This window comes from Phyllostomus discolor, chromosome 3, assembly GCF_004126475.2.
Source record: "Phyllostomus discolor isolate MPI-MPIP mPhyDis1 chromosome 3, mPhyDis1.pri.v3, whole genome shotgun sequence".
In the NCBI taxonomy this organism is placed as follows: Eukaryota; Metazoa; Chordata; class Mammalia; order Chiroptera; family Phyllostomidae; genus Phyllostomus; species Phyllostomus discolor.
In genome coordinates, this window is record NC_040905.2 from 209,380,872 (window position 1) to 209,406,725 (window position 25,854).

Genomic DNA, 25,854 nt, shown 5'->3' on the forward strand with positions numbered 1-25,854 from the left:
GATGTCCCCTCTGGGCCAGATGCTGCGGGGTGGCCTCTCGAGCTGCAAAGCTCTGGGGCAGTGACAGTGGAGAGTCACGGAGGTCCTTGTTTTCCAGCTCCTGAGCCGCCGCAATGCCCTGCACGAGAGGGCCATGTATCGCCGGGCCCAGCTGGCCGATTCCTTCCACTTGCAACAGTTCTTCCGTGATTCCGATGAGCTCAAGAGCTGGGTCAACGAGAAGATGAAAACGGCCACAGATGAAGCTTATAAAGTAATGTACTGTTAGCATGACCTGTACTGTTAGTGTGGTACTTGGTTGGTACGCTGAACACAGTTCCACAGATAAATACAGCTAAAAAAAAGAAATGGGGAATTCTGAAACCCGTGCTATTTAATGTCAGCTGGCCATTTGACACACGCCCTTGTGAAGATCAGTGTGAGGCTAATGCGAGGTGACCTGCTCAGGTTCAAGGTAGAGCCTTCTTCTGTTGGCAGGACCCATCCAACCTACAAGGAAAAGTCCAGAAGCATCAGGCTTTTGAGGCCGAGCTCTCAGCAAACCAGAGCCGCATTGACGCCCTGGAGAAAGCAGGGCAGAAGCTGATTGACGTCAACCACTACGCCAAGGAGGAAGTGGCGGCTCGAATGAATGAGGTCATCAGTCTGTGGAAGAAACTGCTCGAGGCCACTGAGCTGAAAGGTGAGAGAGAGTGGTTCACAGGATCGCGATAGGAATGGATACGGATAGGAATGCTTGGGGAGGTGACTGTTCCCTCCTGGCTGAGTGTCTTAGGGACGCACCCCACCCAGGAAGGGGTGCGGAGGGCTTGGGGCACGGGGACTCACGTCCCTGCAGGGGTTACTGCCTCGGGCCCCGATGCTCTGCAGATGTGGTACCCGTGGTGGAGCGTGCTGGTTGGTGGGGAGCCTGAGTGAGGAGGGGGTGGTTCGGCCAGCTGGCCCTCCCCGGATTGGGCCTCATCACGAATAGTCAGAGTCCAGCTGGGACCCAAGGGCGTTTATTAATCCCCGATCCTAATACTGCCCAAGAGCCCTGACCTCACGGGGGTCAGAATGCTTCCTGAGCAGTTCCACGTCGGCACCGAGAAGGGAGAGCCGAGGCTGTGGTTTGCTCTCCTCGCCCTTGGGGTGGACGTGAGCGGCCCTGCACTGGGGCTGGCCTCCGTCTGTGAGCAGTTCGGGGGCAGGCAGCCGGAGGCTGAGTGTGTAACCATCGTTATCTAGAGGATACGAAACAATGGGGATAGTAACGAGACAGTAGCACAAATAAATAATGCAAGAGGAGCTGTTATGCATACTCGCAGCCGTGAGCCTCCTCTGCCCATTGGTGTGTTGACGGAAGCAGCGCTAACACGGACAATCCGTGTGCGCCCCCCCCCCCCCCCCAGGCATAAAGCTGCGCGAGGCGAACCAGCAGCAGCAGTTCAACCGCAACGTGGAGGACATCGAGCTGTGGCTGTACGAGGTGGAGGGCCACCTGGCCTCTGACGACTACGGCAAAGACCTCACGAACGTCCAGAACCTGCAGAAGAAGCACGCCCTGCTGGAGGCCGACGTGGCCGCACACCAGGTGGGGCGCAGACGGGCACTGCCGGGCCGGTGATTCAGGACCGGGCTGGTTTGGGGAGGGACGCGATGTGTGGGTTTCCAACACAGCCCCATGGGCTGTGTGTGCTCCTGGTGCAGCTCAGCTGTCCCCTCGGCTTTCCGGTGCCCGGCATGAAGACAGCAGATGGCAGCGGGGGGTGGGAGGTACCATTTTTGTTCGTGTAGCTCCAACCACACCTGAAGGGCCAGAGTCGGCCCAGTGGGAAAGCTGCTGAGCTCCCGTCCCAGCTTTCAAGACCCTTCGCCCTTTTTCCTATTGCCAGGATCGGATCGACGGCATCACCATTCAGGCCCGCCAGTTCCAGGATGCTGGCCACTTCGACGCGGAGAACATCAAGAAGAAGCAGGAAGCCCTCGTGGCCCGCTACGAGGCGCTCAAGGAGCCCATGATCGCCCGGAAGCAGAAGCTGGCCGACTCCCTGCGTCTGCAGCAGCTCTTCCGTGACGTCGAGGACGAGGAAACGTGGATCCGCGAGAAGGAGCCCATCGCCGCGTCCACCAACAGAGGTCGGTCCCCCTCCGAGGGATTGGGGTCACGTGGGGAGAGGGCCCCATCCACCCTTGGAGTCTCGGGGGACGCACCTCAGAGTGAGCGGGGTCAGATTTAAAGTCACCTGGAGTCATGGTGGAAGCCGTGGGTGACGGGCAGCGCTGCCTTTTCTCCCGATGGCTTGGGTGACTGCGGGTGGTTCCTCCCCCTCCAGGCAAAGATTTGATCGGAGTCCAGAACCTGCTCAAGAAACACCAAGCCCTCCAGGCGGAAATCGCCGGACACGAACCCCGCATCAAAGCAGTCACACAGAAGGGGAACGCCATGGTGGAGGAAGGTGAGCCGAGGTCGTGCAGGAGGGCGGCTCTGCTTCCGTCCTCTGTCTCCCGTCTTCGGTGGTGAGGGTGTGGGTCGGGCTGGACTGCGGGGTCGGGGACCCTCGCCGTTGCCCTCCAGCTCTGTGACCTGTGACTCTGGGGAGACCTCACCTCTCCGAGCCTGAGTTTCTTGTCTGTGGGACGGGGACTGAGAGCTGTGGGAGTGCTGTTACCTTCATTTCCTTACGATGACCTCACTGGTGCCAGCTCGGGGCACCTGATTGTTAGCGTCTAGACAGAGCTGGTGGTTTGTGGGGCAGACACGAGCGAACCTGTTGGAGGGTCGGAACCCGAGCTGCCCATAAAACTAGGAAACAAGCGGCCCGGCTCACCAGCGCGCAGGGACGAAAGGGAAAATACGGAAGGCCCTTTCGTCCTGCAGCCTATCAACGTGCTTTTCCCCGTCCTCCCTCCCGCCCCTGCCTGCCCCCCAGGCCACTTTGCCGCGGAGGACGTGAAGGCCAAGCTCAATGAGCTGAACCAGAAGTGGGAGTCGCTCAAGTCCAAAGCCTCCCAGCGGCGGCAGGACCTGGAGGACTCGCTGCAGGCGCAGCAGTACTTTGCCGACGCCAACGAGGCCGAGTCCTGGATGCGGGAGAAGGAGCCCATCGTGGGCAGCACCGACTACGGGAAGGACGAGGACTCAGCCGAGGTGACCGGGCTGGGGGAGGGGCTGGGGGAGCGTCGCGCTGGCTCAGGCGCCTGCCTGGGGCTCGGGCTGGGAGGCCAGCGGGAAGAGGACCGGGAGTGGAAGGGGCAGCGTGGTGGTCGACAGTGTTTTAGGGTGCTTCCCAGCCTCTGCTTGGCTTTGTACGGTAGAAATTCAGTCATACGTAAAGGACAGAGTGCGCTACCTGTCACCTCCCTCACCGTTCGCATTTTGCTGTTGTCGCATCTCTCCTTTCCACCACACGCGTGCACAGGCTAATCCCGGGTTCTGGTGGTGCGGGTTTTCGTCTGGCACACTTACATTTTACTCGCAAACATCTGGGTGTAGGGCGTGTGCCTACTGCCTATCTTTTTTGCCAGTCATCACAAAAACCAGAATGACTTGAATGCTGGCATGATCTATATTTGATTCTCCCTGAAGACGGGAAAGCTGGGAAGCCTTGGAGATGGTAGTGAGGAAAGAGATGCTTTGGGGGGTGGCGGGGTGAGCGGGGCAGACCTTCCAGGAGGGCGTGTCCATAACCAGCTCTGACTTACCGGTCTGATTTCCTAAGACAAGGTGGGTTCACGGATCACGTGACACTGCTTTCTCCCCTTACGAGTTTCAAATATTGCCTAGTTAAGTATGTAGAGGCAGAGTGGAAAATACTATGTCACAGTTAATGTTTCCTCCAAGTTAAATGTTTACTTAAAAAGGAGGGAAAGGGTAGAGCAGGAGGCGATCACAGCATCTGTCCTGTAGCTAAACAGGATTCCAGGAGAGGGTGGCGCTGCCACTGGGGCAGAGGCTGCAGCCCCAGCCCCTGCCCCTCACACGGGGTCATGGTGTGGTTGGGGTCGCAGGCTCTCCTAAAGAAGCACGAAGCTTTGATGTCGGATCTCAGCGCCTACGGCAGCAGCATCCAGGCCCTGCGAGAGCAGGCGCAGTCGTGCCGGGTGAGTGCGGCTCTGCCTTCGGAGGGTGCTCGGAGCTGGGGGGGGGGGGGGGGCGGGCAGGACCCAGAGCCCGCCACCAGGTGTGACAGTCGTGGGCAGTGTTCTTGGGATGTCGCTGTCCCAAATCTTGTGACACAAACGTTTAGAGGCAGTTTGAAGCGAGATTTTGAAAGACACCAGAGAGCTAACGCTCCTGAACCGGGTTTTACTAGCAGTTTTGCAAAGAAGGTCCATAAGGGTGCATTCGGTGAACTTGGTACAGCTGTGGGGTTTGGGCTCTGTCACGTGCTCCCATGACATGCCGTGACCGTCCTCCGCGTGACCGTGTCTGCCTTTGTTTTGGGCCGTCAGCAACAAGTGGCGCCCACGGACGACGAGACCGGGAAGGAGCTGGTCTTGGCCCTCTACGACTATCAGGAGAAGAGCCCGCGGGAGGTCACCATGAAGAAGGGGGACATCCTCACCTTGCTCAACAGCACCAACAAGGCAAGGCCCGGCCGGCGGTCGGCGTTTCTTCTGTCCGCACCCCGGCCCTGCGCAGGCCGGGGCCGGGGGTGGGGGTCCCTGTGTCTCCGAGCAGCGAGGCCGGCTTAGAACTGAAGAGATGCCCGGGTTGCCCAGCCGGCCTCCTGCGTGGCTTGGGGTAGGGGTGTCCCGCTGTGCGGTGTGCGCCCAGAGAGGCCCATCGGCCCGTCGCCTCGCCCGCCTGCACGTGGCGTAGTGGCCTGCACGCTCACTGACGGTGTTTCCGTCACAGTTGCACCTTCCAGGGGGAATTCTCTCTCACGAGCCAGTGTCTGCTTGTGCGTAACCCCAAGTCTGGACCTGGTGCCCGTCGGCTCCTTAGCTTCCCTCTCGGCCACAGCGGGTGGGTGGCTGCGAGAGCCGTGTCGCCGCCCCGTAGGCTCTGTCTTCTCAGGGGTCTCGCTGCCTGGTTCCTCGGCCTGCCCGCCCCCGCCCCCCCCCGACGTCCTGTCTGGCAGGGACTCGGAAGTGAGGTGCACGGCACTCCACCTGCTGCCTGACCGACCCTGAGGGGTACACCTCCCACCTTGGTTAGGTGCACAGATGCACTTGGCTGTTGCTAAGAACCCCCTTATTCCTACACTGCCAGTGTACCCTAGTCATGAGAGTTGAAGAAGACCTGGGATTTCTTTTTTTTTTTTTTTTTTTTTTTTTTAATTTTATTTACTTTTTTAGAGAAGACAGGGAGGAAGGAAGAAAAACATCAGTGTGTGGTTGTCTCTGGCATGCCCCATGCTGGGGACCTGGCCCCTGCAACCCAGGCATGTGCCCTGACTAGGAATCGAACCAGCGATACTTTGGTTCGTAAGCCGGTGCTCGGTCCACTGAGCCACACCAGCCAGGAAGACCTGGGATTCTGTCGATGCCCGTTGAAACCTGCCCTCGGGTCTTTCCCTGCTTCCCTCAGCAGCAGCATTTTGCAGTAGGACTTTCTAAGGCAGAGGGGATTCTCTGTGTGTGGGCCCTCTGGCAGCTGTTAGCCACGTGGGATTATTAAGCCCTTAGGTGTGACAGGTGCAGCTGGGGTTTTTCATTTCATCGTAATTTGTTGAAATTTACCCAGCCCCAGGTGGCTAGTGGCTGCAGTAGGGGACAGCACAGGTCCAGGGCCCCAGCAGAGAGGAGGAGGATGCCCTCCCCGTGGGTGTCTGTCGTGGCAGCTTCGCCCGTGGCCTTCTCCAGGCTTAGGTCACGAAGGGACCGAAATTTCAGTCCTTGTGCCAAGTGACTGGGAGGGACACCGTCACAGGATCCTCTTAGCGGGGTTTGAGCTCTCCAGAGTGTGAGCGTGTGTGCACACGCGTGGCCCCTCCCATCTCAGCGCCCGCCCGCCCCCGCCCCGCCCCCGCAGGACTGGTGGAAGGTGGAGGTGAACGACCGCCAGGGCTTCGTGCCGGCCGCCTACGTGAAGAAGCTGGACCCCGCGCAGTCGGCCTCCCGCGAGAACCTCCTGGAGGAGCAGGGCAGCATCGCGCTGCGGCAGGAGCAGATCGACAACCAGTAAGGGCCACGCCGTCGGTCACGAAGGTCCTGGTGGCACTCGGGGCCAAGTGGGTCCCCCCCGCCCCGGGGGGGCCGCAGTGTGGGCAGCGTCCTGCAGACTCCGGGGCGCGTGTGCGTGCCCGTCACACACAGAGGGACCTGCTCCGCCCCCTCCCCGCGTCCCCTTCGCCCACAGCGCTGTTTGGACCGCGGATCCCTGACTGGGGCCTTCGTTCTCCTTTGTTCTGACGCCTCCCCACGTGGTTTCTTTTCCTAAGCAGCACTTTTCTGAGCGTTACCATCCGGTTCCGGAGCTGATCCCTGAAACTGCTTTTTCAGAGGGTCCTGCAGCTCGGCCCCCTCTCGGGGGCTGTGAGAGAGCTGCACCCTCTGCCGCGGCTCATGTTCCGAGAACGGAGCTGGTTCACACTGGCTAGGTCCCCTTCCCCCAGGCCAGGCCCCCCGGGGAACCTGCGTCCCTCCCCCAGGCAGGCCTGACCCCACTGATGAAATCGGCAGCTTCCCACGCGTGGGAGAGGCCCAGAAACCACACTGGCACTGGAGTTCAGAATGGTAGAACTTTTCCGACCCTGATGGCCACTGGTGATGAGTTACTTGTAAACTTGCAGATTCTTGGTACTTTTAAGAGGGGAGAGAGGTTCGGCCTGGACCAACATGACCGAGGCTGCGTGCGTGGCCCTCAGCAGCACTGGTGCTCAGGGCCGTCACTTTCTCCCCGGCCCTGCCCTGTGGAGACACCGGGGTGTTGGCACGGGGACCTGACTGCCCTGGGCACGGCAGACTCCCCAGGACAGTGAAGGTGCACTGACCCCTCTGACCGCGTTTTCCTGCCGCTTCCTGACATGATTTTACTCACGGCCTGGCCCGCTTCTGAGAGCTTGTGAATGACTCCCTGACTCTCCCCACTCGGGGCATCCGCCGCCGTGGCGCCGGTCGGAGCGGCCGCCCCTCACCCCCGCGCGTGAGCCCCACTAATGTGTGCGTGCTTTTGCTGTGCTCCCCTGTGCAGGACACGCATAACTAAGGAGGCCGGCAGTGTATCCCTGCGTATGAAACAGGTGGAAGAACTGTGAGTAGGCGAAGCCTCGCTGCGCACCTGTGTCCACGGCTGTGCCTGCCCACCCCCTGCCGCTTCTCGTGAGGGCGCCTGTCCGTCCAGAAAGACCAGGTGGCGGGCGGGACCGTCTCTGGGCCCCAGCTTCCGCTCGCACGGGTCAGGGTGTCGGTGAAGCTGTCCGTGGACGGCCGCTTAGCTCCTCGGTGGCTTCTGTGTGCCGCTGTGTGTTCAGAGTGTTGTTGGTGTCCCCTCCCGGCGACTGCGGTGGCGGGCCAGCAGCACGCCTGAAGGCCGGCTCTGTAGTGTCCCTGGGTAGGAAGGGCATTAAGTGCCTCTCGTTCAAGTGCTCCCTGGTTCTCGGTAACTCGCTGCTTTTTTAAGTGCACTTTGGGAAGCTTAGATTGGAGGGTGAGCCTCATTTTCGTCATTTCACGTCTTCAAAGACCTAAGAGTTCGGCCTTTTGTATGTTGGTTCCCAAGAGCTGGAACATTCTTGGGTTCATCTTAAGAAATCTTCCAGCTAATGAAATGGCACTGGTACTCTGCACTCCACCCGATTTTCCTTCTGGAGTTGCCCAGACTTTCTGGGAAACGAACATCGTACATCATCCTAGAAGTTGTGTACTGTTCCAGAGGCACTAACGGTCTGTGTGAGACCGCGTAAAGCCCCGCCGCCTGGGGGCTGCTCAGACAGCCCGCTGTAGGACAGGAGAAAAACCGTGCACATCCGCCCGGAAAACTCACCCCATCCTCGGCCGTAGCTGCATGACCCCCGTGTCACTGTGCGGAACGCTGGGTGTCCCTCATCTGTGGTTGTGGTGTCGTCAGCGCACCGTTGGCCTGGGGATGGGCGTGCCTGGCTGTTCTGGCCACCCAGTGGTGGCCACAACACCTGTGCCTGTCCCGGAGGCTGTGGTGGGACCCTTAGCCTCTTCATCGTCACCTGCATTCCGGTGTTCCTTCACCGCGGCATCCTCATTCCAAACTCATAGCCTCGGATCCGCGTCTCGGGGACGCCTGGTGGTCTCTCCAGCGTTGGGAACGTGGCCTCTGGAGGAAGCCAACCACCTGCTCTGTCCCCTGTCGTGCGACTCCAGGTACCACTCGCTGCTGGAGCTGGGCGAGAAGCGGAAGGGCATGCTGGAGAAGAGCTGCAAGAAGTTCATGCTGTTCCGTGAGGCGAATGAGCTGCAGCAGTGGATCAACGAGAAGGAGGCGGCCCTGACCAGCGAGGAGGTGGGCGCGGACCTGGAGCAGGTGGAGGTGCTGCAGAAGAAGTTCGACGACTTCCAGAAGGTACGGCGAGGCGTGCCGCTGGGCCGGGGGCTGTTGAAAGACGCGGGGCTCTGGATTTCTGACTGTAGATCATCAGAATGAAGGTGACGCGGTATCTTCTACCATCTGTGAGGCAGTGTTTAAATGCCTGTGACTCAGGCTTTGAAGCACACGGTTCAGGAGTATTTGGTACAACACACAGTTGTACAGCCGTCACCTCCAGCTAGTTCCAAACGTCTGTATCACTTTGAAAGGAAACCACGCACCGTTTAAGCGGTTACTCCCCGTCACTGCCCTGTTCCTGGCGACCCTCAGACGTGCTGCTTGTCTCGGGTTTGCATGTTCCGGACAATTCCTGTAAATGGAGTCATGTGCTGCATGAGTTTCTGCGGCTGACTGCTCCCCGGAGCGTGCCCTTCCGGGGCCCGTCCTTGCAGCACGGGTCCGGGCCCCTGCTTCTTCCGGCCGGGCGGCGCTCCATTGTAGCCACGCGCCACGTTTCGTCCATGCACCCCCCATTTAGCAGTGTTCTTGTAACCCACCAAAAAACGTGGGGGCTTTTTCTCCCGTGGAGACTGGCATTGAAAGTCATCACATTTTTATTTATTTATTTAAGAATTTATTTACTTATTTTTTAGAAGGAAAGGGAGAGAGAAAGAGAGGGAGAGAAACATTGATTTGAGGAACACTGGTATGAGAAATATTGGTCAGTTGGTTGCTTCTTGTACGCCTCCACCGGGGACCAGGCCCGCAATCCAGGCCTGTGCCCTGACCTGAAGTGAGCCAGCAACCCTTTGGTTTGCAGGCCCGTGCTCAGTCCACTGAGCCACACCAGCCAGGGCACGTTTTTAAAACCTTGTGACCTCTACCCCAAAGAAAGTCTTTAAAAATCTCCAGGCAGAGTAGTAGGCCGTTAACTGCGGTTTGTTAGTAACTCTGAGACAGACTGCTTCTGGTATTTTCTCACCTCCGTGCTGGCGACAGGCTCCCTGGCCAGTGTCCCTGTAGAGAGCAGCCGGTTTGCAGGGTGCCTGTTGGCTGGACATTCGTCAGCGTGAACTGCAGCCGGGCCCTCTGCTGCCCGCCTTCGACTCGCTCTCGCGGCTCAGGGCTGCCACGGCTTCTGTGTTACAGGATCTGAAGGCCAATGAGTCGAGGCTGAAGGACATTAACAAGGTGGCCGAAGACCTGGAGTCCGAAGGCCTGATGGCCGAGGAGGTGCAGGCCGTGCAGCAGCAGGTGGGTGTGCGGGGCCGGCCCCGAGCGAGGCTCCGTTGCCGCGAGGAAGTGACTTGGTTCCTCCTCCCCGAGTTTCCATAGCCACAGGCCGTGTCCCCGGCCGAGCTGCGGCCCGGGCGCAGGTCGGGTCCCCTGCGTGACCTGATCCGTCTGGTTCAGTGTCCACGGCCTGTAGCCCTTCCCTTCACTCTGCGCGGGAAACAGCCCGCCTTCCCCTTTCAGCCACCCAGCGCTGGGGGAGTCGGTGTCTGTGTTGCCCGGAACGACTAGTGAGCTCCTGTGTCCCTTAAGCAAAGGGCTTATGTGTAAACGCCGGGTCGGCCTAGGAGGCCGTACGTTCCTCTGTCTCCGTAACTCTCTGCGGGCCTGGCAGCAGTGGGGTTCCCAAGGGCGGTGTTTCCTCTAACTCAACACTCCTTTCCCCTTTTCCTTGTAGGAGGTGTACGGCGCGATGCCCAGGGTGAGTCCCGGGTGCTTCATGCGGAACTTGACCATGAGGGGGGGTAGCCCTCGGGAAGAACGTGAAATCTAAATCCGCTCACGGATTTCTGTTTCTGAACCTCAGAGATGTCTTTTGCGTGTATAAACCTAGCAAAGAAGTAGCGCACACTGGTTTTCGTCTGCCGTTCTCCAAAAGACAAAGTGTTCATCTCCTTAGTCTTTTCAGACTGTCTTTCGAGTCATTTTAGGGTTATTAATCCTTTTCCAAAAAACTCGATGAACTAAAAGTTAATTGTTTTTAAATTAGATCTCATTTCTTCTCCTGCATAAAAAAATTAGAAGTTTCCTTTTATATGTTTTTTTTGCCTCCCATTCCTCGAACTGCCTTGCAGTTCACCACCAGCCACTGGTGGGCTCTGAATCCCGGGGAGAGCGCTGCTGGGGTCACAGGAAAGGGCGGGCGGGCTTTGTGCCACTTGCGTGGCCACCTAAGCTCTTGCTCCTTCTCTGGACAGGACGACACCGATTCGAAGACGGCCTCCCCCTGGAAGGTAGGAGCTCGTGTGTGTGTGTGTGTGTGTGTGTGAGAGAGAGAGAGAGAGAACAACGGTATCACGTCCTGGTCTAGAAGGGGTGCCCGTTTCTGAGTGTTCAGGCCTGTCTTAAGCCTGTGGTCATTCCTGGACCCTTTGGCCTGGTTTCCTCCTGATCCTGGCATCACACCCTTTGAATCTGTTCTCTCTTGAAACGTGATGCTTAATGGACAGGTGGGAAGTGTTTCCATGCAGATGCTTGGGACGAGTTCAGTCAGATGGCATTTGTTGCCCGTGTCACTGCCAGCACAGACCTGGCAGAGGCAGCGGTGCCTGGTCAGGCGTGGTCCCAGCAGTGGGATGGCCATCCGGGAGGACGTGGCGGGAAGGGAAGGGGACAGAGGAGGAGGCTTTCGTGCCTCATCTGCCGACCGCGTCTCCTGTGCCCCGAGCGAGGCTGCCTGGAAGGGAACGCTGAGGGGAGCTGTAGCGGGGGGGGGGGGGGGGGGGGGGGGGGAATGAGGGGTGTTTGCCCGTGACAGTGGACGTGAGCCCAGACAGATCCAGGGTGGCGCCTGACCAGCAGCGCAGGGGAGGAGCTCTGTGGTAGGGAGGTTTTTTGGTTTTTTTTTTTAAGATTTTATGTATTTATTTTTAGAGAGGGAAAGGAGGAAAAAAGAGAGAAACATCAATGTGCAGTTGCTGGGGGGTCATGGCCTGTAACCCAGGCATGTACCCTGACTGGGAATCGAACCTGCGACACTATGTTTTTTAGCAATGATGATAGAACTAGCTAACTAAGAACTAGATGCTTAGCACCTTTCCTCCTGACCCGGCTCTTCAGGAACACGGCACTGAGTCCCAGGCGGGCAGGTGCGATACAGCAGGTCTCTGCGTCACAAAAAGTGCGTCTTGCTGAGATGCGACGGGGGCGTGGAAGCCTGCAATCCGAACGCCTCCCCCCACGAGCCCTCCCGGCGGGTGCCCTGACCACCAGGTGCCTCGTTGGAGGGCCCGGCGAGGGGCTGTGCCTCCGGCCTCCCACCCCCTGACTCCGCCTGTTCCTCTCGCTCAGTCGGTGCCCAGCGTGGGGAGGTCGCATTTTTCTTTTAATTCCACTTTCTTCCCTTTTTTCAGTCTTAATTCTTATATAGCAAACTGTGCCTCGTCTGTCCGACCTCCTGGCAGAGTTTTTCTGGTGGTAGATAATAAGTATTCTTTCGGAGACGTATCTCAGGTGGTTCCCAGACAGCAGCGCCTCCGGTTTCGGGGAAGGGCCGGAGGCAGCGGGCGTCTGCCTTCTGCGTCCTGCCTCCTGCGCCCACATGGGTTGGAAACGTCCCCTGGGCGTGGCCCGGGGGCATGTGACAGCCCGACGTCCCTCCCTCGGAGCGTGCACTCGCCCCCTGGCCTCACACCCTCCGAGTCGACGGGCGTCACAATGTGCCCCGGGGTTTTCTTGGAGATAAAACGAGGGCGGCGCTGAGAGACCAGTAGCTTCGCTGGCAGGGAGAGGGGTAGTTCACTGGTTCACTTTCTTTTCCATCTGGTAAGGCTGTCGCCTTTGGGTCAAGGCAACTGACTCCGTTGAAAGGGGCGGCGACCCGGTAATCACAGGTAGAGATTAAGTCATCGGTGTGCTCACCTGTGGGATGGTTTCGGCTGCCAGCCGTTGCTCACTTGAACGTGGTTTCTGAACTGCTCTGCAGTAGGGTGAGACAAAGACACTCAGTAGCCTTTAAGCTGTCTTTCTTCCAACTCGTTAATTGTGGTTTTCACCTTTTTTTTTTTTTCACTGTTCATCAAAGAAAATTAATCGTTGACCTGGGTCTAATTGTGCACTTGGGTTTTTTGTGACTTCCCAGGGGTGATACTTTTATTAATACATCTGCTTGGAATTGTAACGGTATCCCTTTAAGATAATTTTGGTTAACAATTGGGAACGAATGAGTGGCACTTACAGTCTTCGTCCCTTAATTGACGGACACGTGATCAGCCTTGCTTCTCTGCTTCCCTCCTCTGCCTTAGTCTGCTCGCCTGATGGTTCACACCGTGGCCACCTTCAACTCCATCAAGGTAAGAAGCGCGGCCGGCGGCCCCGCCTCCCCGGCCTCCGTCACCAGCTTGCTCTCCTGCCCGCACGGAGCTCCTGTCCTCAGTAGTGCATGAGCTGTAGCACGTGTCGCCCTCCTGGTTCTCAGGGTGTCCTGGGCAAATACTCACTCTCTTTGTGCATCAAGAGTGACATCTCTAGCCACAAACTCGCCAGGTCTTGCCCGAGTTAGCCTGCCCCTCCCCATAGGTCCCAGCAGGGCTGGCAGCCGCGAGGAAGGCAGTGGCTGCCCCTCTTGCCTCCTCCCAGGCGAGGTTGGGCCTCCGTTTCTGGGGCTGTGGCGGCTGCTCTCTGGCGTGCAAGGTCCATGGTGCGTCTTGGGCCTGGTGGCGGAGCAGCGGGCTCCGGGGCCCATCTGCTAGGCAGTCGCTGGTGAAGCACTTGGTTTGTGGTGGGCACCAGACTAGGGGCCGAGAGTGAGGGTGAGTCAGCAGCGTCTCCTGCTGCTTCCAAGGTGACTTCCAGGTCAGGTGTGGAGCGTGCACACCGCCAGACGTGACGCCAGCTCCGGCGAGGTCTGACCACCCGCACTTGTGCTGTGGCTGTGTGCGAGTGTGTTCACCTGGGAAGGCTGGAAGGAGAACGGCGTCTGCGTCCTGGCCCCTCCTTTCAAGTGAAACCGCCAGCCCGCTGGCCCTTGCCCCGGAGCCTGGGGGCGGCCTGACGGAGGAGGGGCTGCCGCAGAGCTGATGCTGTGCCATCCCCCCGCAGGAGCTGAACGAGCGGTGGCGGTCCCTGCAGCAGCTGGCCGAGGAGCGGAGCCAGCTCTTGGGCAGCGCCCACGAGGTGCAGCGCTTCCACAGGTGAGGGTGGCGCAGGCTGGAAGAGGGGCCGCCGAGCATGGCCCAGACCTGCTAACGCGTCAGTAACAGCTGGTGCTCATCAATGTGTGTGCTGCAGCACCTGGGACCATGTGTGACACGGGTGGATGCCGAGTGCGTGAGTGTGTGTCTGGCTTGGAGCTGTGGGTGGTGACCCCCGACACATGCACCGGTGCCAGCGAGAAACGTCCCTGTTCGTTCTGTCACGAGGGCAGCTGTTCTCAGCATTTATTAACCCGACTGTTTCTCGCCTGTAGAGATGCTGACGAAACCAAAGAGTGGATCGAAGAGAAGAATCAGGCTCTAAACACAGACAATTATGGCCACGACCTGGCCAGCGTGCAGGCGCTGCAGCGCAAGCACGAGGGCTTCGAGCGGGACCTGGCGGCGCTGGGCGACAAGGTGGGCGCGCACAGTCCTCCTCCTCCTCCTCCTCCGAGGGTGCCCGGCACAGCTCCCTCACGTCTTGCCCCCTCGCCGCTGTCTTCCTCCAGGTGAACTCCCTCGGGGACACAGCCGAGCGCCTGATCCAGTCCCACCCGGAGTCGGCGGAGGACCTGCAGGAGAAATGCACCGAGTTGGACCAGGCGTGGGGCAGCCTGGGGAAGCGTGCCGACCAGCGCAAGGCCAAGCTGGGCGACTCCCACGACCTGCAGCGCTTCCTGAGCGACTTCCGGTAACCGCAGCCCCCGCCCCCCAGCCCGCACGCAGCTCTGGGGCGGGGGGGGGGGGGGGGGGGCTGCCGGTGGGCGTTTCCCTTCAGGGAGCGGAGTGCTGCAAGACGAGAAGCCGCCTGCTCTGCTGCATGCATGCACACGCGTGCACACGCAGCCCCTCCCCCGCCGAGGGGGACTCCCTCCCTAGACGTATTTCTCACTCTCTGTGGGTGTACTTCAGTCTCCTCCGTGTACGTTTCTCATTTAAAATCCCTAAGTCTGCAGAGAAACGGGAGGGCTGAGCAGGGATCACCCCGATACTCCTCACCGTTCGCATGTAGCCGCCGGGTAACTGCTGGGGCGTTCGCTCCATCTCCGAGTCCGTGCTGCTGCTCTTTCTCAGAACCACAGGGAAGCAGCCGCTGACCCCCCGGCAGCCTGCACTCCCGAGAGCAGAGACTTCCCACGCGGCTGCCTTTCCATCCCTCCCCTCGGAAATCCGACACTTTAATTTGGGGTTCATAGTGAGGTTTTTTCCACTTGTCTCAAGTGGCTCTATAAGGCAGGCTTGGTTTTCGGTACACGACCCAGTTGAGTGCCGCTGTCTGCCTTTGGCAGTCTGGTCTCCTTGATCTAGAACAGGATCCGTTTGCCCCCGGGGCATGACACCGGCGTTTTTTCAGAGCCCAGGTCCGTTGTCGCGGTAGACGGTCCCGTGACCCGGGGCCGCGGTCATCCTCAGGCTGCAGAGCGTCCCCCGGCTGGGCGACTGGGGGCTTGTGGAGTGGTGCCGTTTGGCACGGGCGTCTCTTCCTCCGTGGTGGCACCCACCGTGCACTGACACACTCCTGTCATGTGTGTGTGTGTGTCCGTCCATTGGGGGCGTGTCCCCGCTGGGATGGGGGCAGACAGTCATCTGACAGTGGAGCGTTTGGTGGCATTTAGTGTATTCTCGGTGTCGTGTAACCGCCCCTCCAGTTTTGAAAACCCTCCACCACCCCAGAAGAACACCCTGCACCCCGTTCTCCGCTCCCCTCTGAGCCTGCTTCGGGGCTCTCCAGATTTGCCTGTTTTCTGGGCGTGTTACGTGCAAGGAAGTGTGCGGCGTGTGGCCTCACACATTGATTTTTGCGCACGTCCCCCCCCCCCCCCCATGTGCACATCTCGGAGGAGCTGGGCCACGTGCGCTGGCCTCGGGCTGTGAGGGCCGAAGCCTGAAGGAGGGCGTTTCCGTTCGAAGGTGCAGCTGTGGTTCACGGACCCACGGCTGCTGTCGCCGCAGCACCCGTCACCCTGTGGGGTGGACCAGTCTTAGTGTTCTACACCTGTTCCTTCTCTCCTCTGAGGCGTTCTTGACTTTTCACGTGTATCGGTCTGAATAAGAGGCTTTGAAATGACGTTGCCCAGAGATCTGGCCGCCGCCTCTAGATGGACTAGATTCACCCCAAGGAGCCTCCTGGGCCGAGAATTCTGTCGTCCTCTCCTTCCCTGGGCAGAAATCCTGCTTCACACGCAGCACAGTGACTGTGCCTCTCTGGGTCTGGTTTCCAGGGACCTCATGTCTTGGATCAATGGGATCCGCGGGCTGGTGTCCTCGGACGAGCTGGCCAAGGACGTCACCGGAGCCGAGGCGTTGCTGGAACGACACCAGGTGCGTGGGCTGCCCGCGGGGCAGAAGAGACTCGGCCGCCCCGCTGGGCCGGGGAGACTTCGTGGTTGCTGCCTTCCCCCCCGTCACCCTCGGCCGTGAGTCGGTGGTTGACACTGGAGTGGGCATCTCCTGCCGGCTACCTAATCCCTTCCCTCCTCTTGGCAGGAACACCGGACGGAAATCGATGCCAGGGCTGGCACTTTCCAGGCATTCGAGCAGTTTGGGCAGCAGCTGCTGGCCCACGGGCACTACGCCAGCCCGGAGATCAAGGAGAAACTGGATATCCTCGATCAGGAGCGTGCCGACCTGGAGAAGGCCTGGGTGCAGCGCCGCATGATGCTGGACCAGTGCCTCGAGCTGCAGGTGCGTGCGCGGGGCGGGGGCCTCCCATGGGCTGTGGCGCTGCCGCCAGGCAGGCATGGCAGTGCCGGGGGCCCTGTCTCCTCACCTGCCTCGCCTTCCCCAGCTGTTTCACCGGGACTGTGAGCAAGCGGAGAACTGGATGGCGGCCCGGGAGGCCTTCCTGAACACGGAGGACAAAGGGGACTCGCTGGACAGTGTGGAGGCCCTGATCAAAAAGCACGAGGACTTTGACAAAGCCATTAATGTGCAGGTGAGGCCCATGCACCTGGGAGTCTGCACTGGGTTTTCCCGACTGCCACCTTCTCGGGTGGCTTTTTCTCCTTCCCTCTGCCAACAAGTGGAGTAAAACCGTCACTGGCTCGACTAAGTCAGCTGAGGGCTCTGCCGGCTTCCTTAAAGTGCAGTGCACCACACCGACCCCAGAAAGGACGGACGCAGCGTGGTCCCCACCACAGCTCCCGGGAGTCCCCCTGTGGCCCAGCAAAAACAGTCACGGGGATTTGTTGACTTTACAGTCAGTCCTGAGGGTTCGAAGATGGGGGCCCCGCAGGGGGACATCCGTTGTGAACGGGAAGGGGACGCACTACCACCGTGCGGAAACCCTGCCCCCCTGCACCCTTTGCCCCGGTTTCGTCCTCAGCGCGGGCTGGTGCCCCAGCCCCTGCGCCCCCAGTGTGACCCGGAGTCTCCTTGAGTTAAACTCTACTCTAGGAATGATTGAAATCAAGCTTTCTTTTGGCTTTTTGCACTCCTGCGTCTAAAGTGTCGGTGTAGTCCGATCCCGCCGCCGGCTAGCTCTCGGTCACCCAAAATAACCGCGCTCTGCGCGAGACCTGCAGTCCGCGGCGGGCGCTGCCGCCTCGCCCGCCTGCCCTCACGCCCCCCCCCCCCCCCCCCCCCCCCCCCCCCCCGCCCGCAGGAGGAGAAGATCGCCGCTCTGCAGTCCTTCGCCGACCAGCTCATCGCCGCCGGCCACTACGCCAAAGGCGACATCTCGAGCCGGCGCAATGAGGTCCTGGACAGGTGGGTGTCCCGCGGCGCTGCCGGGCGCCCCCGCGCCTGTGGGGGGGCCCCGGCCAGGCCCGCCGGAGGGGCGCTCGTTCACTCGGGTCTCCGTGTCCCTTGCTCAGGTGGCGACGTCTCAAGGCCCAGATGATCGAGAAGAGGTCCAAGCTGGGAGAATCGCAGACCCTCCAGCAGTTCAGCCGGGACGTGGATGAGATCGAGGCGTGGATCAGCGAGAAGCTGCAGACCGCAAGCGATGAGTCCTACAAGGACCCCACCAACATCCAGGTGAGCCGAGCGGGCGGGCTGCGGCCCCCCGCGTGGCTGGTGGCCTTGAGCAGCTTGTGTGAAGTAGGACATCTTTAAAAGGGGGGTACACCTACCACCCAGTTTCCTGGTGGAGCCAGTGGAAATTTCTTTAGCAAGGAGGGCTGGTGGGAAGGTCCCGGTGAGCTGCCGGAGCCTGCTCAGAATGGCTCGGTCCCCGTGGCAGCTGGCGGCGGCGGCTGCGAGGAGGCCACACGCAGAGGCCTTCCGTGCGCCGTCCCTGCACGCGGGGCTGCCGGGGGGGAGTAGGACGGCGGCGTGAGTGTCTGTGTGGTAGCTGACTGGTGTGTTCACGGCGGTGTACTGAACTCTTGTTATTTCGATCTGTTTTTGTAGCTTTCCAAGCTGCTGGTAAGTCCTGTGTTCCTTTCCAGTCTCGGTTACATGAGCCCCAGTCTCTGTGCCTGTCCGGCAGACTCTCGTGGCCACGGCCACGCGCAGCCTGCCGGTGTCGCTCCATCCGTCTCTCCATCTCTCCCCATCCATCACCCCCGTCCACGTGGCCTGTGGGATGTGGCTTTCTCTGTCGTCCGCAGCCCTTCGCCCCACATGCCCCCTCAGTTTGTCACGTGGGCCAGTTCTGTGCGGTGTTTGATTTGAGGGGCAGTAATTGCTTTCTTTCTAGAGGTGCATCTTCTAAAGGTGGCGTTTATTTAATACCCTTAGAGGTGGGGAAGGGAGGGAGAAAGAGAGGGAGAGTCATCAATATGTGAGTGATACTTTGATCGGTCGCCTCTCACGTGCCCCCTACTGGGGACCTGGCCCGCAACCCAGGCACGTGCCCTGACTGGGAATTGAACCGGCAGCCTTTTGGTTCACAGTCCAGCATTCGGTCCACTGAGCCACCCCAGCCAGGGCGAGATGCTTCTTTGAGAAAATGAAACCGCTTTTTCCGTGTAGACGTAGGCTTCTGGCCTTCGGCGGCCCAGGGGCAGGGGGTCTAGCAGAGTGGCAGGGTTTCGTGCTGGTCGCAGGGGAGGGGGAGCAAGAGGCCCACAGACGGGTAGATGGCCTGCTCCCAAACCTCAGAGGAGCCGGGGGCCGAGCGCTGAGAAGAACGGGGACGTTACCCAAGGGGAAGTGGAACGGACTTGCCCGTGCAAGTGTAGTTCAGGAGCTGCCTGGGCGCGTGGCAGAAAGGAAGTCAGAGAACAGACGGGACTCGGACTGAACAGTGGTCGGACTGAGGAGAGTAAACTGGGCTTCGGCAGGATCTGTGGGTGTCTGAGGCCTCTCTTGCTCTTGCTCTTGTTCTGGAGCGTGGGCACCCGGGGCCCGGCAGGGACAGCGGGGCCAGTGCTGCGGTCTGCAGCCGGGCGGCTCCATCCTGTGCCAGTTGCTGCCCCTGAAATGAAACACTTGCTGCAGGATTCTTGCCCAGCTACACTGCTTTGTTCTTTCCCTTTTAGTTCTTTTTCCCCCCAAATAACATTCTCCCCCTAGACCCTGCGTTTCTCACCCAGAACTGTGCTCCAGCCGCATCCTTGCACTGTGTCTCGTGTTCCCTCGCCTCCCTCCCTGTGCGGGTTCCCGGAAGCACTGCCAGCCCCCGCGTCAGGAGCCCCCCACTCTCCCGGCCCCCACTTTTCTTAGCAAAGAGACGTCCCTGCCCAGACTGAAGCCTGGGTTTTGACGGTACCCAGGAGTTTGGGCTGTGGCAGCTAGCAAGTGAGAAGCCAGCCCGGCCCCGGCCTGCAGCTGCTGTGGGCCTCTCTGCTGTCACGGCCGGCCGGCTGGCCTGACCACCACACGCCGCTGCTGCGTGGGGTCGCTGCCTCCGATGAGGAGAGGGTGCGCATGTGCATTGTCGCCAGAGCCACCGTCCGCGAGGAGAAAGCTGTGGGTGGGAACTGGCGTCCAAGTGCATTCAGAACTGCTGCTGGCCACTAGTTTTCGGCAAAGTGTTAGAAAGTGTTTCATTCCAGGGTTTCACTCCCAAATAGCCAGTCCGGCTGACTTAGGAGTCGACTCAGTTGACCCATTCCTGAGCGGGTGCATTTCCTCCCTGCTCGCTCAGCCCTTCCGCCGAACCCCAATGGGTTGGCCCCACGGCAGTCACACAGATACCGTGGCCACGTCGCTAAAACAATGCTGAGCCTCGCCCCAGATCTTTAAGTTTGCTGCCCCTCCCCTCGGAGAATCCCTTCTCCCCGGGAAGCTGTCAGGTGCAGGACCTGGTTTTGAAAGGTGTTCTTTCTGCTTTTAGAGCAAGCACCAGAAGCACCAGGCCTTCGAAGCGGAGCTGCACGCCAACGCCGACCGCATCCGCGGCGTCATCGACACGGGCAACTCCCTGATTGAGCGCGGGGCCTGCGCCGGCAGCGAGGACGCTGTGAAGGTGGGCCCCAGGCCCCGCATGCCCCGCAACTTGCACCTTGGGGCTGCGGTGGCAGACCAGCGGGTGTGACTGGTCCGAGCGTCTGCCCTCCTCCCTTGAGAGCGTGTCCAGGTGGCCTCAGCAGCGTGAAGTGCTCACAGACCTCCCCGTCTCTGAGGGCTCCCGTCTCTCCCCAGGCCCGGCTGGCAGCCTTGGCCGACCAGTGGCAGTTCCTGGTGCAGAAGTCCGCCGAGAAGAGCCAGAAGCTGAAGGAAGCCAACAAGCAGCAGAACTTCAACACTGGCATCAAGGACTTCGACTTCTGGCTCTCTGAGGTAAGGCCAGGAAGGTCCCCCTCCCGTCATCGGGGGATGTCTAATCCCTGGGGACGGGAGGTCCGTCTGTCGGTGAGCCCAAAACCACAGGAGGTCAGGCCCTGCCGATGTACCTTTGAGCAGAAACCTCCATCACTGGGCGTGAGCCGCGTGCTGTGCGCGACTCGGGGAGAGGAAGGCGTGCTCGGAGAAGAGCGAGCACGTCCCTGGTGGCCGTGGGCTCCCTCCTCCTCTGGAGGGAGCGCAGGTAGAAAGTAGGAGAGCACGGGCCAGGGGGCCCGTCAGCAGTACACGCTCCGTACGCTCTGTACTCGGTAGGAGAGCACGGAGAGGAGGAGAGGCCCACCGCCCCACCAGTCCGTCCGTGCACACTGCTGTGCACGTCCATGTGGCTGTATTTCTTACATACAGCTGGGCTCACGGGTACTTCTGTCAGTTCGTACAAGGAGTGGCACGCCTAAGTCACCAGACACCCCTCCTGATGGATCACTCGAAGGTCCGCGCAGGTCCGGGTGGCGTCAGTCGTTCCGGCCCAGGTCCAGTCCTGCACGGTGGGACATTTGGGTCTCCTGGTCATTGGCGCTCCGTGCTGCACGGCAGTGAACAGCCCCGTGGGCCGTCTCTTCCCATGCTGCCAGTTCTTCCCCTGGCGGCGTGTCCTTGACGTGGCGTTGCTCTGTGTGCCATCTAACCATCTTGAAGGCTCCACAACCCAGCCTTTCGCTGTAGCATTTAGATTCCCAGGTGCTTGAGTTGCTGGTTGACAGAAAGGGGGGGGAGCACCTTGGGCCGTGCGGGCCTAGCCGGGCTGCAGGGACAGCGGGGACACATGACGAGGAGTACGCAGCCTCCTAAGACTGGGAATAGCAGCTGGGCCGGCTGGATGTTCCGGAACTCTCCGCGTGCACTGCACTGCACAGTAGCCTCTCGCTTTGGTTCCGCTGCCAGGTGGAGGCCCTCCTGGCATCTGAGGACTACGGCAAGGACCTGGCCTCCGTGAACAACCTGCTGAAGAAGCACCAGCTGCTGGAGGCGGACATATCCGCCCACGAGGTGAGCAGGGGGCGGGGCAGCCAGGCCAGTGTGGGGGCGCGGCTGAGCCCTGGGGAAGGAGAGGGGCGTCTGTCACTGAGAACCGAGGGTCTCACACATTGTAGTCTCGGGAACTCTCCGCTGTCATTGAGGGGCCCTGCCATTGTCTGGGCTCCGTTTATCAATGTTCTCCGCTATTACAAGGAAATGACCTTTAGAAGTTAAGTTTTTACAAATCGACACCAACGTGTTACATACCGTGTGGCTTCAGTTGTGTAACACTCTCGGAATGGCAAGCATACAGAGGCGGAGAACGAGCGAGCGGTTGTCGGGGCCGGGGTGAGCGTGCAGCCGGAAAGGTGCCGCCGGAGCAGGGCCTGGGGCTCGATTCCGGAGGGGATCACACAGGTCTGCACGTGGGGTGAAACCGCGCAGGCTGCACGGCAGGCTCCTGCAGGCCCGCACAAGTGAGCTCGAAGGAGAAAGGGCGGGTCTGGCTAGGGCCTGTGGGTCGACCACAGCAGCGTCGGCGCAGCGGCTGGTGTGGGTCCTGTGCTGTGTGAGTGTGATGGTTGGGGGCCTGGCGGGAGGACACGCAGGACCCGTGCTGTTCGTGCCGCTGCTTGTGAGTCTGTTTATTCTTCCACTTAAAATAGTGATAAATCCACTAGGAGTTAACATAAAGAACATCCTTATGGATCATAACTAAATTTTTCTAAAAACAAAAAGCAAGAAGGGTGGCATTGGCCATGTTTTTGCAAATCTTTTCAGTGGCCAGCTTCCTAGAAACCAGCTGGCCTCTCCTGGCGGCCTCTGGGCCGTGCTGTGCTGGCGCATCATCCATGCCAAGCCATGCAAGGGGCGGGGGGGGGGGGGGGGGGGTGAGAGGAGGGAGGGGCGTTTGGCATGAATGTTCGGTGCTGCACCACGACACTCACTCAGTGGTGGTTCACCCAAGGTCAGTTGCAAGGCGCACACTGAAGCCCCATCAGTCAGTTTTTTACGCTGTTTTCTGTTAAAACCCACTGGTCCGTGCTGGGCGTGGAGGGGCTGTTCCCCCCGTGCACAAGGGTCACGGCACCGTCTGGGAAACACTGGTTTGCTGAGTCACGTGCATCTTCTGACCACGGCACCTTTCTTCGTGTCTTCGCGTTGGTCAACGTCACACACGGGCTCCACACGGAGGCCGCTGCCGGTCGGAACGCTGCCCGGCTCCCGGAGGGGGGCAGGTGTGTCCCAAAGTCCTGATTTTCTCCTGAAAATTAGAATTTTATCATTAGCAAAAAACTTGGTTTTCCTTGAAGTGGCAGGTTTACTTTTTCTTAACACCTGACACAGTATCTGGCAGATCCTGGGTCCGGATGAGCGGCTGGTCTGCCGGTGGTCCTTTCGCGGCCACGGTGGGCCGTGGAGAGGGGGCTCGGTGAGCTCGCGCCGCGTGCCTCCCCCCAGGCCGCCCCCGGACTTGGGTTCGGACTTGGGTTCGAGGCGGCAGTGCGTGCGCGTTCCTGTCGTCTCCCTCGGGACGCTAAACAGCGGTGCGTGCTCCGGGGCGGAGACGCAGGGCGGTTCGTGGCTCCTGCTGTTTAAAGGGCTTCGGCGAGGCCGCGTTTTCAGTGCGAGTGCCGGGCGGGCGGTGGAGAGTCGGTGTCTGTGCTGGAGTGTGTGCCGCGGTTCGCACAGCCCCGAGCTAAGGCTTCAGCGCACACCTGTGCACACCCCCCCCTCCACACACACCCCCGTTGCTGCTGCCCCGTGGGTGCGCACATGGTTGCGGCCTTGAAGAAGCCCCCCGCCCACACGCCATGCCCCGTGCATCTTCAGCCGACCAGCTGGAGGAGCACGTCCTGAGCGCGCTCTCACTGAGAAGCAGGTGCTCACGGACCCCCGGATTTCTGACCCCTCCCATTTTCTCCCCTACCCCAGGATCGCCTGAAGGACCTCAACAGCCAGGCGGACAGCCTGATGACCAGCAGTGCCTTCGACACCTCCCAGGTGAAGGACAAGCGGGACACCATCAACGGCCGTTTCCAGAAGATCAAGAGCATGGCGGCCTCCCGGCGAGCCAGGCTGAACGAGTCCCATCGCCTGCACCAGTTCTTCCGGGACATGGACGACGAGGAGTCCTGGATCAAGTACGTGCTCCTGGGATGTCGTGGTCTGTTACGTCAGGCTCTGGGCCACTGGGACGCCCCTCGAGCCTTCAGTGGCAGTCGGAACCGCAGGGCTGAGTGAGAGTCAGGAGGTCCGGGTCTCTCCTGGATGGTGGTGGTAAGACAAGGGAGTGTGGCAGCAAGGGCATGGCCTCAGCAGCCACGCTGTGCTGGGTCCCGGCTCTGTCTACCACACTCACTGTGGAATAGTATGTTTTTTCTTCGGATGTCCGGGTCGTGGTGATACTAGTCAGCGACAGCCTCTGAATGGTAGTGATTGAGGCACAGTGGTTGTGCTAGACCCTGGTTAGACCCTGCCCTGAGACCCCCGGGGAAATCAGTGAGCTCCTACCTGGGAAAGACAGTGTGTTCTCTTCTGGGAAAGACCGGTTCTGGAAGGAAAGAGAGGAGTTTGTTTTTAATCGTCTCTCCAAAACAGACCAACCTAAAGTGGGGGAATCTCTGAATTCTTCACTTAAAAAGAGTATGCCAGTGTCTCTCTCGTCCTGTGTGTGATACATCTGGAGAAGCGGGTCAGCCGGCAGTGCCGCGGTGCACCCCACCCTCTGCGGACTCCCAGACACTGTTCATCTGGGAGACAGAGGCTTCTGGTTTCCGGAAGACTGGCGGGTGTCTTCCCGGAGAGAGGGCTGGGTGGCAGTGGAGGGCGTCGCGAGGGCTGGAGCTCTCAGCGGTTCCGCCCGGACGTCGCCGGTTGGAGGCGCGGCGATACGGGCACTGACCGCCCGCCTGGGCCGCACAGGGAGAAGAAGCTGCTGGTGAGCTCCGAGGACTACGGCCGCGACTTAACGGGCGTCCAGAACCTGAGGAAGAAGCACAAGCGGCTGGAGGCCGAGCTGGCTGCTCACGAGCCCGCGATCCAGGTGAGGCCTCCCCGGCGGGGCGCGGGGCGGAGCGGGCGGCGGGGGGACGCGCCCCGGTGACACACGGAGCCGTGCTTTGCTCTGGGCCACGTCCCTGCGGCCCCTCCGCGTCTGTGGCCCCCTCGCCCCAAACCGGGAAGCAGTTTTGGATCTCGTGCTGAGGCCTTTGCCTGGAAGCATCTAGAAGCTTGGCTGACGACAGCTGCTAACCTGCCGGTTCTCGCCTGCCAGGGCGTCCTGGACACCGGGAAGAAGCTGTCTGACGACAACACCATCGGGAAGGAGGAGATTCAGCAGCGCCTGGCGCAGTTTGTGGAGCACTGGAAGGAGCTGAAGCAGCTGGCGGCGGCCCGGTGAGCGGCGGGGGAGGGGCCCTGGGCCCTCCTGCCGCCTCCTGGACCCTGTCCCGGGGTGTGCAGGGGCCGACGCCAGCCTGCTGCAGAGCCCCTCTGGCAGCCCCTGGCGAGCTGGTTCCGTCACAGGAACCCGGCCCAGCACGCAGCCCCAGAATTTCCCGTTCCGCCGGCGCCGTCTCTGTCTCTGTGTGAGGCAGGGGGCCTCACCGAGCCGTTCCACCCGCACTTGGCAGTGCCCTCGAGCCCGTGCACACTCACAGTCGGTCAGAAGAGGTCCCGGCTGACCGTGTTCTGTCTGCTGTCAATAGGGGCCAGCGGCTAGAGGAGTCCTTGGAATACCAGCAGTTCGTAGCCAACGTGGAAGAGGAAGAAGCCTGGATCAACGAGAAGATGACCCTGGTGGCCAGTGAGGATTACGGAGACACTCTGGCTGCCATCCAGGTCAGAGAACCGGGAGGTGCCACCTGCCTCCTTTCTCAGCCCCTGCCTCTGGTCACCCATTTCCTACTCGTTTGCCAAGTGGCTGTTTCCTTACCAGGGGGTTACAGAGCCAGCGGCCAAGGTCGCGTGGGTTGGCTGTTGCCCTCAGGCCCTTGCGCTGGAGGTGCCGTCCCTCTCCAAAGTTGGCCTGACTCGGTGGGCCCCAGGACTCGGGTGCTGTGCTGTGGCTGCCGTGAGCACTGTGGCTCACGGGCGGCTGTGTTTATTGTCTTACAGTCCTGGGGGCCGGAGGTCTGAGAGCAGGGTGTCCACAGGTCCTCGCTCCCTGAAACTTCGGGGGGAGGGTCCTTCCTTGCCCCTTCCAGCTCCCGGGGGCCCCAGGTGGCCCTCGACTGTGGCTGCGTCACTCCAGGCCCCGTCTGTTCTCAGGGGCCGTCTCCCCTCTGCGAATCGGGGGGCAATCCGTCCGCTGCTCTCCCATGGGCCCCCTCGTGGCTGCCCCGAGGCGCAGAGGGCAGCGGGGCTGAGCTCGTGAGTGCCGCTCGGGTGCCGGCAGCCGGCCCCTCCACGTGGCCTCTCCTCTCCCTGAGCCCAGCCCGCCCGCCTCAGGCGGCATCACACGGGCACAGGCGGAACCTGCTGGGGGCCTGGGGCCTCGTCTCAGGTGACACGATGGCGTCCTTGCTGCCTTCCGCTGGTCAGAGTCGTCACAGAGCAGCCCGGGGTCATGGGTGCATGGGTAGA

At 60.6% G+C, this 25,854-nt stretch overlaps 1 protein-coding gene across 7 annotated transcripts in view; it reads left to right on the forward strand.

Moving 5' to 3' along the window:
- The window catches only part of SPTAN1 (spectrin alpha, non-erythrocytic 1), a 57,131-nt gene that overhangs the window by 21,785 nt on the left and 9,492 nt on the right, over window positions 1-25,854 (forward strand). For 2 of the 7 annotated variants that reach the window (XM_028512363.2, XM_036022324.1), the window contains exons 14-44: window positions 98-253; window positions 478-682; window positions 1,392-1,573; window positions 1,875-2,118; window positions 2,316-2,438; window positions 2,913-3,130; window positions 3,991-4,083; window positions 4,435-4,569; window positions 5,960-6,108; window positions 7,121-7,180; window positions 8,266-8,464; window positions 9,578-9,682; window positions 10,119-10,142; window positions 10,639-10,674; window positions 12,685-12,732; window positions 13,481-13,572; window positions 13,848-13,992; window positions 14,085-14,266; window positions 15,798-15,897; window positions 16,063-16,260; window positions 16,364-16,510; window positions 17,180-17,283; window positions 17,391-17,553; window positions 17,929-17,943; window positions 19,799-19,930; window positions 20,107-20,244; window positions 21,193-21,297; window positions 23,203-23,411; window positions 24,193-24,313; window positions 24,545-24,666; window positions 24,978-25,110. In XM_028512363.2, coding sequence (XP_028368164.1) covers window positions 98-253; window positions 478-682; window positions 1,392-1,573; window positions 1,875-2,118; window positions 2,316-2,438; window positions 2,913-3,130; window positions 3,991-4,083; window positions 4,435-4,569; window positions 5,960-6,108; window positions 7,121-7,180; window positions 8,266-8,464; window positions 9,578-9,682; window positions 10,119-10,142; window positions 10,639-10,674; window positions 12,685-12,732; window positions 13,481-13,572; window positions 13,848-13,992; window positions 14,085-14,266; window positions 15,798-15,897; window positions 16,063-16,260; window positions 16,364-16,510; window positions 17,180-17,283; window positions 17,391-17,553; window positions 17,929-17,943; window positions 19,799-19,930; window positions 20,107-20,244; window positions 21,193-21,297; window positions 23,203-23,411; window positions 24,193-24,313; window positions 24,545-24,666; window positions 24,978-25,110 — 4,083 coding nt within the window. The remainder of the gene's footprint in view (window positions 1-97; window positions 254-477; window positions 683-1,391; window positions 1,574-1,874; window positions 2,119-2,315; window positions 2,439-2,912; window positions 3,131-3,990; window positions 4,084-4,434; window positions 4,570-5,959; window positions 6,109-7,120; window positions 7,181-8,265; window positions 8,465-9,577; window positions 9,683-10,118; window positions 10,143-10,638; window positions 10,675-12,684; window positions 12,733-13,480; window positions 13,573-13,847; window positions 13,993-14,084; window positions 14,267-15,797; window positions 15,898-16,062; window positions 16,261-16,363; window positions 16,511-17,179; window positions 17,284-17,390; window positions 17,554-17,928; window positions 17,944-19,798; window positions 19,931-20,106; window positions 20,245-21,192; window positions 21,298-23,202; window positions 23,412-24,192; window positions 24,314-24,544; window positions 24,667-24,977; window positions 25,111-25,854) is intronic. The other 5 variants (XM_028512381.2, XM_036022326.1, XM_028512390.2 and 2 more) reach the window with 3 other exon arrangements.